A 16,304-nucleotide genomic window follows, 5' to 3' on the forward strand; every position below is an offset into this window, starting at 1 on the left:
TTCTAAGAAAGAAAAAAACTTTTTAGGGCTTTTACCTGATATTATTGATTAAAAATAAATAGCTCAGGCTGATCCCTAACCTCAGGCAGCCAAGTACAGGGATCATTATATATGACAATATCCCGACTTGGCTATAGATCTGACAGAAGTAGTTGGTGTACCAATATGAATATTTTGTGACAGTGTATCTAATAAATCCAACAATGTTGTTGCTATTGTTTGTTTGTTTGTAGTGCTGGGAATTGAACCCAGGGCCAGAAACATGTTAAATACCCCTTTATCATTGAGCTGCTTTTATTTGGTAACTTTCCATATTATAGTCAGAGCATTATTAAGTGAGATTTTGTGAATAATTTATTTCAGAAAAGTCTATAAAACTAATGTTGACCTTTTTTTTGGTTTTCTAGATAGGATCTGTGTCTGTAGCCCTGGCTGTCCTGGAACTCACTGTGTAGACCATGCTGGCTTTGAACTCATAGAGATCCTCCTGCCTCTGATGAAAGGTGTGCTCCATCATGCTGGCTTTTGTTGTTATTTTTGAAGCAAAGTATTATTATGTAGCTCAGGCTATCATCTAGTACAGTAGGTAGCCAAGGCTGACCTTGGATTTACATCTCTCTCCAGCCTCACTACTGCTGGGATTACTACCCAACTGTACCAGCAGGCCTGGTTCACAGCCCATTTTAAGACTTTTTTCTTATGGTTTACTTTTATTTTTATCACCCCAACAGGCAATATAAGTCCTAGAGGTTGAATGAATTTTAAATATTGATAAAACTGCTTTAAGTTTCACATGCTACTTAATTTATGTTAACTACTGCTTTGTTAGCACAGACTTTGTATAAATTTATATACTCAAAAACATAAAACAAGCCAGGTGAACTACCTATAGCCCAAGCACTTGAGGGGCAGAGGTAGGTGGATAACTGAGTTCAAGCCTGGTCTATATAGAGTGAGTTCCAGGGCTATGAAGAGAAATACTGCCTTAAAAAAAGAAAGAAAGATAGGAAAACAAAAAACTATCTCCAAATTAAAGCATGATATTGTTTCTACTTTCTACAAACTTAGGAAAACATGACAGCAAGAAAATTAGTGTGCTCTTTCTTTTAGAAATGACATCTATTTCTTTTGGGCCTAGAACTGAAGTAGGGTATATATGTGTGTGAGCAAGATTAATGCTGGAGCAAGGGCATGCTTTCTCTGCAGGTGACTTGTGATCGTGAATTCATATACTTTTGTGCTAAAGAATGTGAAAACCAGACCTTGAACCTTGTCCTTATTATTTATGTAGCATGGTTATTTTTAGACATCTACACCTTACAATTTAGGTACTTTGGCATCAGTTAATTTGATAATACTCTTTGTTGTCAACATCTTTTAACTTTCTTGTTTTTTGTTTTGTTTTGTTTTTCAGGACAGGTTTTTTCCTTTGTAGCCTTGGCTGTCCTGGAATCCAATCTGTAGACCAGGCTGGCCTCAAACTCACAGAGATCCCTGTGTCTCTGCCTCCCCAGATTAAAGGCATTCACCACCACTGCCTGGCCCTTCTTGTTTTCTTGAGTCCAGCCAAATCCAATACACTTCCTCTTTTCTTTGTTTCTCTGTTCTTGTTTTTTGAGCACTCCTAGATAATATAAATAAAACTGGAAAATGCAGTCATATTTGCCAACTTTAGATGGAACTGCAAAGCTTCCCAGGAATTTGCCCACCCATCTGCTAGTTTGTTTTATCTCATGTTCTGAAACCTCCCACCCCCAACATTCCGTTCCTTATATAAACACCCACCTGGAGTTTGTCAGGTGGTCACTCCCTTGTTTTCAGGTACAAGCCAAAGAAGCCACTGTGTCAGCATCCTTTGTTTTTCTTTGTGGGATCTTTGTGCTATGATGGATGTACTCTGTCCTATGTGTTCCAGGCTAACCCCGTTCCTTGTGCTCCTGATTTTATCTTCTCAACTTCTATCTGGAGCCTTGGTCCTTTATTACCTACATTTTTTTCTGGAATTTCTAAGATATGCTTAAAGCTTCTTTAAAAGAAAAAATACTTTCCTGTAGCCTGTGTCTCTTTAGTTGTCACAACCACACCAGAGTAAACAAGTGTCTTCTGTATGTTGTCTCTTGGCATTTGTCAGTTCACCATTCTCTTGTTTTTCCTAAACTTAGTTATAGGCCACTTACGTCTTCCTCCCCCTTTTCTCTTCTGCATCCCTTTTCTTCTCTTTTCTTCTACTCATTCTCAGTGTTCTCTGTAAGGTACCTTTCAGGGTGATAATTCGGCTTTGGTCTTCCGTTCTGTATTCATTGCCTGTCTTAGACTTTCAAACTGATACATTTAATTGATTCTTGGATTTTTCACTTGAAGATGCCACTAATACTCAAATTCATTGTTTAGACTCAGTTTCTCCTATTTGTGTATCTTATCACTGTTACTTTCCATCTTGCTTGGCTTGTTTTCCTATATCATTATCTTTAAGAACAGTCCCATTACCAGTGGCTTGTCTGTCTGTCTTTCTTTCTTTCTCTCTCTCTCTTTCTTTCTTTCTTTTTTGAGACAGGGTTTCTCAGTATAGCCTTGGTATGTACCTGACCTGCCCCCTGCTGCACCAACCCCCCCCCCCCAGTTTGGCTGTTTTTATAAGCTTGATGTTTGGTAGGATGCTCAGCACCTCCTCCAGCATTGTTTCAAATCCTGTAGCGTCTACCTCTTAAATAATTTTCAGACTTCTTCATTTGTCTTTATCTCTGTTACCTAGATGAAAGAGCCGTTTAACCCGTGCCCCCTTGAATGCAGTCATGCTTATCTCCAATTTAACACTGCCAGAGCAGAAGGCAAGTTAAGATAAGGGTGACCTCTTCAGGTATTTTAATAAATGTTTCTAGTCCCCTGCTACTTTCCCTATAGAAGTGCCTACTTAAACTTGAGCTATATTTTACTGTTCCCAATTTGTATAGCAGGAATCCTGGTACTTTATCTCTCTTAAGTCCAAGCACTTTTACACATTTCTTCACACAATTCTGTCTGCCCATGCAGAAAATATTTTAATATTTAGCTAACTGCTCTTTCCTAAAGCCTTAAAGTATAAGTCTCTAATCAGATTAGCCATGCCTCTTGCAGTTATTAATTAATTAATTACCTTTTGAGTCAAGGTCTTTCTTTACAGTTTAGGCTGTCCTGGAACTCACTATGTAGATCAGGCTGACCTCAAACTCAAGAGATCCACCTGCCTGTGCCTCCCAAGTGCTGGGGTTGAAAGCATGTGTCAACACCACCTGATCTCCATGTTTTTATTTTTAAACCATAGCCTAGTTCTTTATTTATGGGAGCCATGATATCCTTTGCCATTGCATCCCAAACAACTAGAAAGGTAGGGAGTAGTAAATACTATCTATGACAATGAGTAGGACACAGAGAGCCTGGCATGGAATCAACTGATCTAAAGACGTAAGCACATTGTGGTCAGTCCCATGCCTGAGCAGGTAGTCCTAAGAAATATAACAGCATTCAGATTAGTGTATTTTTGGATTGTGTAGTGTTAGGATATTTGATTTAAAAATTTGTGTTTGAAATGTTGAGTTTCACCAGAAACCATTCAATGAATTTTGGCTTATTTTTAGGACAGAATTTCCAACAATATCTGGAATTTTTCTAAACATACTTCTGCCATTTTGTACCATGTATTTTATTCAAAATGGTATTCTCAAAATTCAGGATTATAAAATGAAGGTATCAGTAAACTGAAATTTATGAGATAACATGTTTTATTTTCTTTTGCATCAAATATTCAGCCAGGATTTATTTTTATCTAAAAAACAAGCATAGTCATCTCACTAATACAAATTTGCTTTTACCTTTTATAAATGGTAAAATTATGGCTGACAAATACTTGTTTTAAAATAATTATGATTTAGGGGTTAGGGATTTAGCTCAGTGGTAGAGTGCTTGCCTAGCAAATGCAAGGCCCTGAGTTTGGTCCTCAGCTCTGTAAAAAAATTATGATTTATTATCATTAAGTGTTTGATTTTTATAATTATTTTATATATCTGAATACCTTGGGTCATGTAATAAATTTCTCAGATGGAAAAAGTTTAAGAAACCCTGAGGTAGACAACGACAAGGGAAAAGTAAAAAATAAGTCAGATAAGTCACCTTGGATTGGAAAAGAAAACAAGGAAGGGCACTGAAAGGACAACCAGATGAAGAGAGGAAACAGGCAGAAGTGCCTGCTTGGAGATTATAGGAGGGTAATTACTCAGGGTGCTGCCATGGTTGGAGTTGGGGTTGTTGCAAGTGTAGTGGGAAACTTTAAAATTTGAGAAGGGATTATAACTTGATGCAGTACATATCTTTAGAAGTCATTTTTTTGTTTGTTTGAAAACAGAGACAAGGATATAAGCAATTGGATTGTTAATAGTAGGACAGGAGCCAGGTAATTTTGTTGCAAACAGGAATGAGAACAGTCAGTGAAGATGAAAGCAGTGCATATGAGTAGTTTCAAATGGGGTTCATTTGCAGTTGAATTATATACAGGAAGGAAAGAAAATAGTTGTATTAAAGGCTGTCTGAGAAGCAGTTAAAATTTATGTCTTTTAAACAATATTAAATGCCAATTTTGTACATGTTTTCTTGAAACATCTTATCATTTTAATTTTCCTTTCTAGGCCTATGCATCTGGATGTGACATTGTAATACTGGGAAGTAATTTTGAAAGATTACAGATCATCCCAGGCGCCAAACATGGAAATATTCAAGTGGGCTGTGTAGATTGTTCATTGCAACAAGGCAAGGTTTGTAATCTTTTGGTAACAAGCAGATTTGTTTTGAGTATGTTTTCCTCTTGTCAGAATAATCTCTGAAATATATATCTCCTATTCAGTTGAGACCTTCTTTCCAAGGACAAAGCTACACATTTCTTTGGCTGTCTAAGAAGAATTTTGGAGAATGTCAGGAATTCTGAGTTATTTGTTGTTTTAAAATACTTATTTTTATTTTGTGTGTATGCTTGAGTGTTATGCAAACTGTGTGTGTGTGTGTGTGTGTGTGTGTGTTTGTACTTGTGCACATGCAACCATGGGTGCCAGAAGATGGTTTTGCATCATCTGGACCTGAACTTAACAGGTAGTTGTGAGCTGCCTGATGTGGGTTCTTGGAACCAGACCTAGGTCCTTTACAAGAGTAGCAAGTACTCTTAAATCATTGAGCCATCTCTTCACCTGTTTTTGGTTGTTGTTTGTTTATTTGTTTATTTAAGAAAAGGTCACACTGAAACCTAGCTTGTCCTGGAACTCACAGTGCAGCCCAGGCTGGCCTTGAACTCACTGCAGTCCTACTGTCCCTTGAATACTGAGGTTATAAACATGAGCCATCACACCCAGTTAGGAATTCTATTTTTGTATAATAATCTCTACTAATTGAGATGGAAACAATACCTATTTCCTATAAACATATCTAAAGCTTATTTTTTGGCATTAGAAAACAAAATTAACATAAAACAAAACCTTCTAAGATGTTAGCATCTTTAAAAAGGAGAGGAATAGCATTATTTTCAAAAGATAAATCATTTGGCAGGCATTCTTTGTAGGCAGATATTTATTATAGTAACTTCTGGAAAACATAGAAAGGGTACATAAACTAAAATCTGGAATAATAACTGTCAGGACTCTATATATGAAAAGTAAAATAGTAATAAAAAATACAAAAGAAATAACATAGTTTTTGTTTACTAATTTAACTATAGTCATGTGGAGTGCCCTGCTAGGAGTCATACTAGCCAACATACGTATCTTAAAATAGCACCAAGTAAGCATAGATGATTAGACTTGCAGATTGATTGATTGATTGTTCTTTTCTTTTGTTTTGAGACAGGGTCTAGCTAGTTGGAACTTGCTATGTAGACCAGGCTGGCCTTGAGCTCACAGATCTGTGTGCCTCTGCCTCCTTAGTGGTGGTACTAAAGGTGTGTACCACATGCTAGACACCTTATGATTCTTTTTATAAAAGGTGTTTCTTTTTTTAAAAATTTATTCCTATTACCTCTAAACTGTTATCCCCTTGCTTGTCTCTTCCCATTTCTCCCTCCATCCCTCGATAAAAGGTGTTTCTATTTCACTTTTTATTCGTTGTACTGCCATTGTTTGTTTAATCACCTTATAGTTCTTCTTTTCAATATAGTTACAAATATCTTTCCTTGATCTGCCTAAGCTTAGACCTTAACAGTGTTAGATCCATGTTCTTCATATTAGGATTCTCTGTGAGATGTTTTTCTTTTCTTCATGCTTTTAATTTTGCTCTCATAATTCTGTAGTTCTGTAATCTTTTGTTACTATCAAAAAGTTATTTTAATATCATTCAGCTTCACAAAGCTAATTAATGCTGGAAGTTTGATAGCTTATAGCAAGAAGTTTTTATAAAGATAAGCTAAATTATGGTTGTTTAGGTTAGGATGAAGTCATTTGGTTTTACAAGTAAACTAATAAAAGGTAAGTTTCCTCATTGACAAGTGGCACTATAATCGAAGCCTTTACTAAAATATCAAGAAGCCAGGCAGGATGACACATCCCTGTAGTCCCAGCTACTCCGGAGGCTGAAGCTGGAGGGCTTTTTGAGTCCAGGAGTTCTGTGCTGTAGTATGCTGAGCCCATCTTGTATCTGGACAAAGTTTGGCGTCCATATGGTGGCCTCCCAGGAGTAGAGGAACACAGGGTTGCCCAAGGAAAGGTGAACAGGTCCTTATAGTACCAGGAAGAAAATTTTTAGTTTGTGGTGCTAAGGTACTTATGACTGTCTTTAAGAAAGAAAACACCCCTTGACATCAGCACTGGAATTTTATCAATAACATGTTTTCTTTGTATAACCTTAGTATAACAAGAAACTGTACCTGTATATTTCTTTTTGTTTATTAGCTTCAGAACATTCTTAACTTTTCATTACCTTGGAAAAGTTCAAATTGTTTGCACTGGCATGAATCATTGTATAATATAGCTCAAACCTAACTTTTAGTCTTGTGTTTATTATTATGTTATAAAGAACACTTTTAGCTAGTTTGGTCATGAATCACTTGTAAATATGTATTGTTTCTTTTAATCTTTACAAAGTGTTCATAATATGCGCTCATTTTAAAATTGAATGAATACTTATATTTTCAAAACCAACTCATACATACTTGAAACCCAGGATTTCCCAGCTCAATACAGTGCAGCTGATTTGTATATTCTATAAATTCAATTCATTTAACATACTTTTTTAAAATTTTTGTATATGTAATAGTCTCGTCTCTTTTAGAACATATGGTTCTTTTATCTATACTTTTTACCATGTAGCTCTGGCTGGTTTGGAACACTCTATGTAGACCAGATTGGCCTTGAACTTCCAGAGATCAGCATGCCTTTGCCTCTGAACATTTTCTTCCTTCCTTCCTTCCTTCCTTCCTTCCTTCCTTCCTTCCTTCCTTCCTTCCTTTCATTCTCTGTATGGTTTAATTTTGTTTTGTTTTTGAGATAGGCTCTCAACTGTGTATCCAAGGATGATCTGTAAACTATAATCCTTCCAAATTCTAGGATTATAGGTTTCTGCCATCATTTCTAGTTGATATCTGATATTTTGATGGAGTTCATTCAACCTATGGTAGTTGCTGATTTAAAAAATAAAACTAAAAAGGAGTTAAATAAGTAGCTCATTTGCAGGGTACATGCACAGAGCCCTTGGTTTAAATCATGTATCCTGCCTCCCCCCATTCCCTCCCCCAAATTTAGAAAACATACAATTTAAAAAATTGTATTAATGGAGTTCATAAAGAATTGCTCTTGTTTTATTATTATGAAGTTAATTATTTGTTGGCAGAGTTATGAACTCCAAAGATAGATAACCTTAAAACTCTTTATTTATTTATTTCTTCATTCCTTCATTCACTTTCATTTTTTTTACAATCTTTTTATTAAAATTTTTTACATTCCAACGTTATATAAAGTATATTGGGTAACTGGTCAGGCAGTAAACTGTCTTAAGTTAATTTGTATATTTTGGAAGCTGCTAACCCACACTGCTGGTTCACTCAGGAATTTAAGTTTTATTCCTTCTCAAGTTGGTTAGGGGACAAGATTGTTTTAGGTCAAGATAAAGAAACTAAGATATTAGAGTTGAGATAGGCTAAATATTGAATCTCATTCAGAAATCTAGACCCAACAGGACAGAAAAAACACTTACTTCAAACGAGACAAATGCAGATGGCCAAGTCACTATGAATGTAACATGTATAGAACTCATTATTCTCCTGATGGTCACATGGTTCTCCCTGCTGTATGTAGTTTGTTTTACACATGTGTAATAAAATAAAAGTATAAATTTTTTACATAATATAGTTATAGTATTACAAATATATACAATAAACCAACTACAGCAAGAAGAACCACAAAACAATGAGGAATTATATAAATGTTACATTCATAGTGCTTTGGTTATTTGTATTTGGAAGCCTTGAAGAAAGTATTTTCCTATCTTGGTGAATCTAAAATTCTGAATGTATTACCAATATCTATCGTATCTCATCATTATCCACTTAAAACATCTATGTAGACCTAAAAACATCTTAACCCCTAAGCTTAACTATAAAACTAAACTCTACTTGTTTATTTATTCCTTGATTCTTTTTTTTTTTTAAGATAGGCTCTGTCTGTGTAGCCTTGGTTGTCCTGAACTTGCTTTGTAGACCAGGCTGGCCTTGAACTCACAGCCATCCTCCCTCTGCCTTCCTGAGTTCTGAGATTAAAGGTGGGAGCCACCAAGCCTGGCTAAAACTTATTTTAGAATCATGTCAGATTTCATATTTGGCAAAGATTATATTTACTTGCTTTTTTCTGTGAGGAATATAATTGATGTTACAGTGTTGTATTGTTTACTACATGCTAAGTGTTTTATGACTGTGAGAAAGATAGTGTTAATATATATTATAAATGCAGATTGAGAAGTATCTGAAATATATATATATATATATATATATATATATATATATATATATATATATATATATATATATAGAAGGTAGCAGTTCTGGGATTCTAATAACATGTGGTGGTTTTCAAAACTAACATTCTCAAGTATTAATAAGTGAGATCATATATTTGCATATTTAAAATGTAACTATAGTAGTGATTTCATTTGTTCTTTTGATCTATAAATATGTTAATCTGTTAATCTGTTTATAATTGTTTTTCTTTTTAAAAGATTGCAGCATCCTATGGAAATGTTATCTCAATTTTTGAACCAGTCAGTCTGCCGAAAAAAGGGAAAAATTTGGTTAGTAATTTATTTTTCTCTTAGGAATTGAATGTCTAGTATTAAAAAAATTAAAGTGACCATATAGTAAACTAGTTTAATATACTTGTTATGTTCAATTGTCATATTAAAATATAATTATATATTTATTGGACTTGAATTAAACTAAATTGTGTCAACTAACTGTCTTAAAATGCTCTGCTTTCCTTCTCATAGTTTTATTTTATAATAGAGCCAATAACTTAAAGAGCGGAAGTTACTTTATTACTACTGTCATACACTATTGTTTAGCCTATGTGGCTCTTTATTATTAGTTTATAGAGCAGTCTTAAGTTTTCTGCCTTTTTATAGGTTTATTTTTCTTACACTTAAATGTTAAGACATTCCTAGGACACTTTTGCTTTTACATCATGCGTTATACTTGCTGTTAGGTCAGTAATGATATGCTTTCTAAGTATATAAGAAATTAGAAAGTTCATTAACTAATAGTTTACAAATATTGGATTTATGTACTGGATTTCCTGTTTTAACACTCTTGAATATAACAGATGAGTCACATTCTTTTCCATGTCTTTGTAGTGACTGTAAAGATTAAACTGGCAATTCCTAAGCCACATGAAAGCATCAGCATAGGGAAGTGAATGAGCAAGACTAGAAGTTGTAGCCTTGGTTTCTATTTCTGTTGTTTTTACCTATATGATTCCCCCCAGTTTTTCAAAACAGTGTTTCTCTGTGTAGCCCTAAAAGCTAACTAAACAAAACAGATTTGTTTTTTGTTTTTTTTTTGAGATGTCCTGGAACTCACTATGTAGACCAAGCTGGCCTCAAACTTAGATCTTGCTGCTTCTGTCTCTCGAATGCTGGGATTAAAGGCATGTGTCACCACAGTGGACTCCCACGTGATTTTATTAGAGGCCACCTTATGATTCTCTTTGCTCAACTCTGAAAATAACAGGCATTTATTCATTCTTAATAGAGTTGTTATAAGGGTGATATATTAAAGATCAGAAGTGTAGAGAATTAAGTGGTGTTCTAATGGTAGAAATACCCTTACATAGATAGCTCTTGATCACTTGTGGGTTGCTTTTACTTGAATCAGTAGTGTCTTACAAATTACCTTTTCTCTTTCCCCTCCCCCTTATCCTTTCCCCCTTTTTTTTGAAACAGAATCTTGCCATGTAGCTCAAGACAAGCACGAAACTCACTAGATTAGCCTGTGCTCTCAGTTGTCCTGTCTCAGCTTTCCAAGTGCTGGGTTTACAAGCATCGGCCTCTATGCTGGACATTTATTAGCATACAGTTTCACGAAGAGATTCCACATTTGTCTCTGATTTCTGTTAGTATCTATACGTTATCTAGTTAATATAGTATAAGAGGCCTTTACTGCTGTAATAAGTGATTGGCAGTACTAAACTTTTAAAGCTTTAATTACATTAATTTAGCTGGGAGAGGCTACCTATGGAGGCCAGAGGACAATTTCCAGAAAATCCCTTTTATAAGTGGTAATGGTATTTCTTGTTTTAATATGTTTATATAGTGACACTTTTTAAAAAACAGATTCATAGATTCAAATACAAGATGGTTAAAAGAGTAGGAAAATCTTATATTAAGGAAGTAATATATCTTAGAGATGAAACATTAAGAGAAGGATATTTAAATTAGTTGATCCTTGGACACATACTTAAAATTAAGCTTTGGACTTTGGTTTAATAAAATACAAATAATGTTTGGTGTGACATCATGTAAAATATATTTATTGGTTATTCTAATAGGCTTTTAGATCCCAGCAACAAGGGTTGCTTTGAATAATCTTCTTTTATTTATTTATGTATTTTAAATACTCTTCTTTATTATCTAATTCAGTGGTTCTCAACCTTCCTAATGCTGTGACCTGTTAATATAATTCCTCATGTTATGGTGGACCCTCAACCATAAAAGTACTTCATTGCTACATCGTAGCTGTAATTTTGTTACTGAGCCGTGTCTCAGTTCCTGAACGAGCAGAAATATGTGTCTTCTGATGGTTGTGACTTGCAGCAATTGAGAACTGCTGATATAATCCTGTTTCTCCTGACTGAATTGTTTTGATTGTTTTTTAGTTTGTTTTGTTTTCAAGACAAGGTTTCTCTGTGTATCCTTGGCTGTCCTGGACTCTTTGTAGACCAGGCTGGCCTTGAACTCACAGCAATCTGACTGCCTCTGCTTCCTAAGTACTGGGATTAAAGGTGAGCATCACTGTGCCTGGCAGACTGAATTGATTTGTTCCTAAAAATGGCTGCATTATTATAATCACAGCAAGCATGAACATGTTCATTTGATAGAAGAGATGCTGATAATGATTATGTGACTTTTCTGATTTTAGGAATTTTATCGTCAGTGGCAGAAAAGTGGCCAATTTTTTCTGGACTCAATAGCACATAACATAACCTGGGATCCTGCAGGTAAGGAAAGGAACAAGATTAAATAGTTTGTTTTTATTATTCTTATGTATTTTATCTGTGAGACTATAGTGAAGATAAGAATAACTAAAGCAAATTGTGCCTTTTTATAATTTATACTGAAATGAAGGCAGAGTCCAAGCTATAGTAAATGATAGGACCAGATAAAAGATATACAGAATACCTATTACTTTTGGGAAAAGATAATTCTCTCTGGAAAATAAGATTTCATTGACAAGTCTTTGACCTGACTTTTTGATAGACTTTAACAATTAGGGCACAGTAGATGAAATAGGAAAAAAAAGTTAATTCTAAGACAAAACTCTGTATTATGCTATGTTTTCACATTAAAAAAAATTTGGGGCTGGAGCAGTGGCTAAAAGTTAAGAGAATTGATTGTTCTTCCAGATGATCCCAGTTCTGTTCCCAACACCTACATGGTGGCTTATCACTGTAATTCCAGACCTAAATGATGTGGCACATAGACATACATGCAGGCAAAAACTCACATACAAAATAAGAATAAATGCTTTATAGCATAAAGGAACAGTAACATTCCTGCTTAAGTTCTGTGGGTCAGAATTGCTGCAGGGTGTGGTGGGGAATACCTTGTCTCTTATCTGTGTATTATTACCTTAAGTAGCTTATTTGTAGAGGATCCAAGAAAGACTTTGTCCACATACATGAGCCTTTGGCTAATTCTGTAGTGGGATATCATTGTTCTCTATGTGGCCTGTCTCTCTCATGTGCTCTCTACAGCAGGGTAATGTATATTTTTCATGGTGGTTAAAATTTGAAAGTGAACATTTAAATTACATATACTCCTAAAGCCTGGCCTTCATCATCCAGAGGATTTTCCTGTTTCATTCTTTGTTCAAAACAAAGTAGGAGTTCAGGTATTCAAGAGACAAGAGAAACAGATTCGATTCTTGTAAGGTGTGGGAAAGTTGTATTGCAGAGGGCCTTGCTACAGGCTTTGTACAAGTTGCAGTTAATCCTTGCAACTCTAAAAAGCTCTGAATTTGCAGATAAGAAAATTGAAGGTCAAAGATTGCCCAGCTAGATCCAGGTTGCATGACTAGTTAAATAGCTTAGACACAGGGATTTCTGAATTTCTGACCTACAGTTAATGCTTTTGCTGAACTAACACTTTGTTCTCTTTTTCGTTTTTCTTTGCACTCCCCCTTTTCTTCCTTCCCTTCTTCTCTTCCCTCGTTGCTCCTTCACTCTCTTCCTCCTTTTATTTCTCATTTCATTTTATTAGGGTTTCTTACAGGATCCTGAGTCCTGAGTGAGAGATTATTTCTAAGAGTATGAGGTCTCTACCATTGGTTGTAACACAAAATAAGCTGTCCTTTTCTCTCAGAAGTGATACCCTGCAGATAATCAGGGACGGGTGGTTTCTCACTGTCTCCTACCCCCCGCCACCATTAGCTCTTAATAATCTTCAAGGGGAAAGTGGGGATTCATGGAATCATTCCCTCCTATATATAGCAGGATGTTAACAGATCCAAGCTCTTTTAAATACCTATATATCTTTATTAAAATTATATTACTTATTTATTAGGTGTATGTATGCATTGGTGTGTGCATGCTGTGGTCCATATATGAGGGTCAGAGGACAACTTGAAGGAGTTGGTTCTATCCTCTGTCATGAGGGTCCTGGGAATAGCGCTCAGGTCATCAGTCAAATGCCTCTACCCACTGAGTCATCTAGCCAGTGCCAAACTATTCTTTTGCATTTTCTTTTTAGAAACTCTATTATACTTCATAGTATTATAAAAATTATTGAATATGCATTTTAACTCTGTGTTAACAACCTACATAATAAATGATGAATTATATGTATGCATATTTCTTTAGGTAATCGTCTTTTAACTGGTTCCAGCTGTCTGCAGCTTTGGTGTAATACTAACTCAAGGAAACAAACTGAAGATGAAAATCCAGATAAAACAGATCTTAATTTTGGAGATTGGATTTGCATGTGGCATTGCAAGTAAGCAGTTAATCAGACAGTTTTACTGGTAAACCTGTCCTGTATTTTTTTATTTTATAAGTTGGTTCTATACACGAGTTTTTAGTCTATTTACTGTGAACAGACATTAGGGTTAAGGGTTAGATTAAATTATACATAGTCATAGACTGAATTATATGTAATGAGATGGTTCACTCCATAGATACTTGCCATAAAACCTAACATCCTAAGTTCAGTCCCTGAACCCATGTGGTGAAAGGAGGATGGATCCTCCAAGTTGTCCTACAACTTCCACATACCCACATGACATTTATTTCATGTTGCTGTTGGACAAGTATAATGAATGATGTTTGGAAGGAGGGAAATATATTTTCTAAGTATGACATCAAAGCTAGAAATTGAAAGAGAGGGAAAAATTAATAGGTTTGACTATACAAATAAAACATTTCTCTAAGAAAATAAAAACTTGAGGGTTAATGCTCTTTTAAAAAAATAAGATGAGTCAGAAAAGAATATATCACATACTAGTTAACAGAAGTGGGCTATGAAGATGTGAAAAGAGAACTTTAAGTTGCAGTATGTATAGACATTTTAATAGTTGATCGACTTATGTCTAAATAAAAAATATGAAATGTCCAGAAATAAAAGTATGAGTAATGTTTATTAATAGTGGATATTCAGAATAAGACGTGTATTATAAACTGTTGATAAGAACCCTAAATTATTACTATTTTTTTCCTCAAATTTTCTAAGTATGACTTAGTAGGCTTAGTTTTTGTATACTCTAGTTGGCATTTTCAGGTTTCCATCATTCAACAGATATTTGTTGGTTGCCTGTCATGTACCAGGCATCTGTAAAATTGCTTGAATGTTGTATTGAACAATTAGAGACAAGTTCAGTGTTAGACAGGAAAACTGAAATAACAGGATATGAAATGGATTTCTTCCTATTCAGTTTTATATGAAGTAATAATAGAATGTTATCAGATGTCAAATTGACAGACCTATATACTGAATTTGAAGATGAGATGTCATGGGTATAATCATGTTTTGTTTTATTTTTTGTTTTTTCAAGACAAGCCTTGGCTGTGCTGGACTCCCTTTGTAGACCAGGCTGGCCTTGCCAGAGTTCCACCTGCCTCTGCCTCTCCAAGGGCTATGATTAGCCCTTGGCTAAACATGTTAATATGTGGAAGGAGAATAGAATTCTGCATAAATATGAATTTAGAAAGAGCTGGGCTTTGCTTTTGTGCACTCTCTGCCTCATATTTGCATATCAAGATGAGAACTTTCAGCTGTTCTTGCCACCATGCCTTTGTTTTGCCATTTGCTGTTCACATATTAAAGGAGAGAGAGGGGCTCATCCTGTCATATACATGTACTAAAAGGTTTCCATGAAATTGAGAACATAAAATGTACTTTATACATTTGCAAGAAGGGAGGGAAGACTGTTTAAGTCCAGAGAATGTAATAATAACTAAGAATAGGTGTGATAACTGTCGATTTGATAGTGCTTTTTATTAAAAGAAAAGCCCGAGATCAGAGTCTGAAGATTCAGATGAGTAGTATACATCTCAGAGTTCAGTTTTGATCACATTCCCTATTGGTGATGTGCTTAAAACACTGATGACATGTTTTAGATGAATTAAAAACTTAGAAGAAAAAAAAAGTAAGCAAGGTAAATGAAAGAGAACTGAAGGTCATGTTGGAGAATCAACCTGAAGAAAATGAGTTTCATTAAGGGCAAAGTTCCATATGTGTGAGTGTTTAACTTGTGGCTAGAGGGACATGAAAAAGGCACAGAATGACAGAAGGGAACTGTTATACTTAATTGTGAGGACATTTGGGGAAGAGTCAGTGTCTTACTATGTTGCTCAGGCTGGTCAAGACACTACAGTGATCCTCCTGCTTCAGTCTCCTCAGTAGCTGGGACTATTGGCATTGCTACTGTCCTAGTTATTTCTCTGTTGATGTGACAGAACACCACAACAAAGGCTACTTATTGTTGTTGGTTTTTTGTTTTTTTGTTTTTTTGTTTTTTTTTTGAGACAAGGTTTCTCTGTGTAGCCTTGGCTATCCTGGACTCACTTTGTAGTCCAGGCTGGCCTCGAACTCACAGTGATCCCCTTACCTCTGCCTCCCAAGTGCTGGGATTAAAGGCGTGTGCCACCACTGCCCAGCTACAAAGGCAATTTATGAAAGAAAGTATTTAATTATGTTTGATTATAGTTTCAGAAGGTTAGAGTCCATGATGGCAGAACAAAGGCATGGTGGCAGGAACAGCTGAGACCTCACATCTTGATTTGCCAAAGGAGACAGAGAGGACACACTGGCAGTGGCACAGGTCTTTTGAAACCTCAAAGACTGAACTCAGTGACAGACTTCCTCCAACAAGATCTAACCTAATTTTTCACAATCAGTTCGACCAACTGGTGACAAAGTATTTAAACATGTTCTATGGAGGCCATCATCATTCAAACTGTCACAGCCACCATGCCCAGTTGCCTTTGCCTTTTTTGTTTACTGTGAAGGGACCAGGAATCTTATGAGGGATTGAGTAAGAATACTGAGTTTTGCTTTGCTTTTAGAAAGACTACTGTAGTCGCTGCTTTAAGAAAATGCAA

General features: G+C 35.4%; 1 protein-coding gene across 2 annotated transcripts in view; it reads left to right on the forward strand.

Annotated features, from left to right (window-relative positions):
• Positions 1–16,304, forward strand: part of Dmxl1 (Dmx like 1) — a 132,013-nt gene that overhangs the window by 4,739 nt on the left and 110,970 nt on the right. For both annotated transcript variants that reach the window (XM_051163099.1, XM_051163100.1), the window contains exons 2-5: positions 4,659–4,784; positions 9,217–9,288; positions 11,630–11,708; positions 13,569–13,701. In XM_051163099.1, the coding sequence (XP_051019056.1) occupies positions 4,659–4,784; positions 9,217–9,288; positions 11,630–11,708; positions 13,569–13,701 (410 nt within the window). The remainder of the gene's footprint in view (positions 1–4,658; positions 4,785–9,216; positions 9,289–11,629; positions 11,709–13,568; positions 13,702–16,304) is intronic.

This window comes from Acomys russatus, chromosome 20, assembly GCF_903995435.1.
Source record: "Acomys russatus chromosome 20, mAcoRus1.1, whole genome shotgun sequence".
NCBI lineage: Eukaryota > Metazoa > Chordata > Mammalia > Rodentia > Muridae > Acomys > Acomys russatus.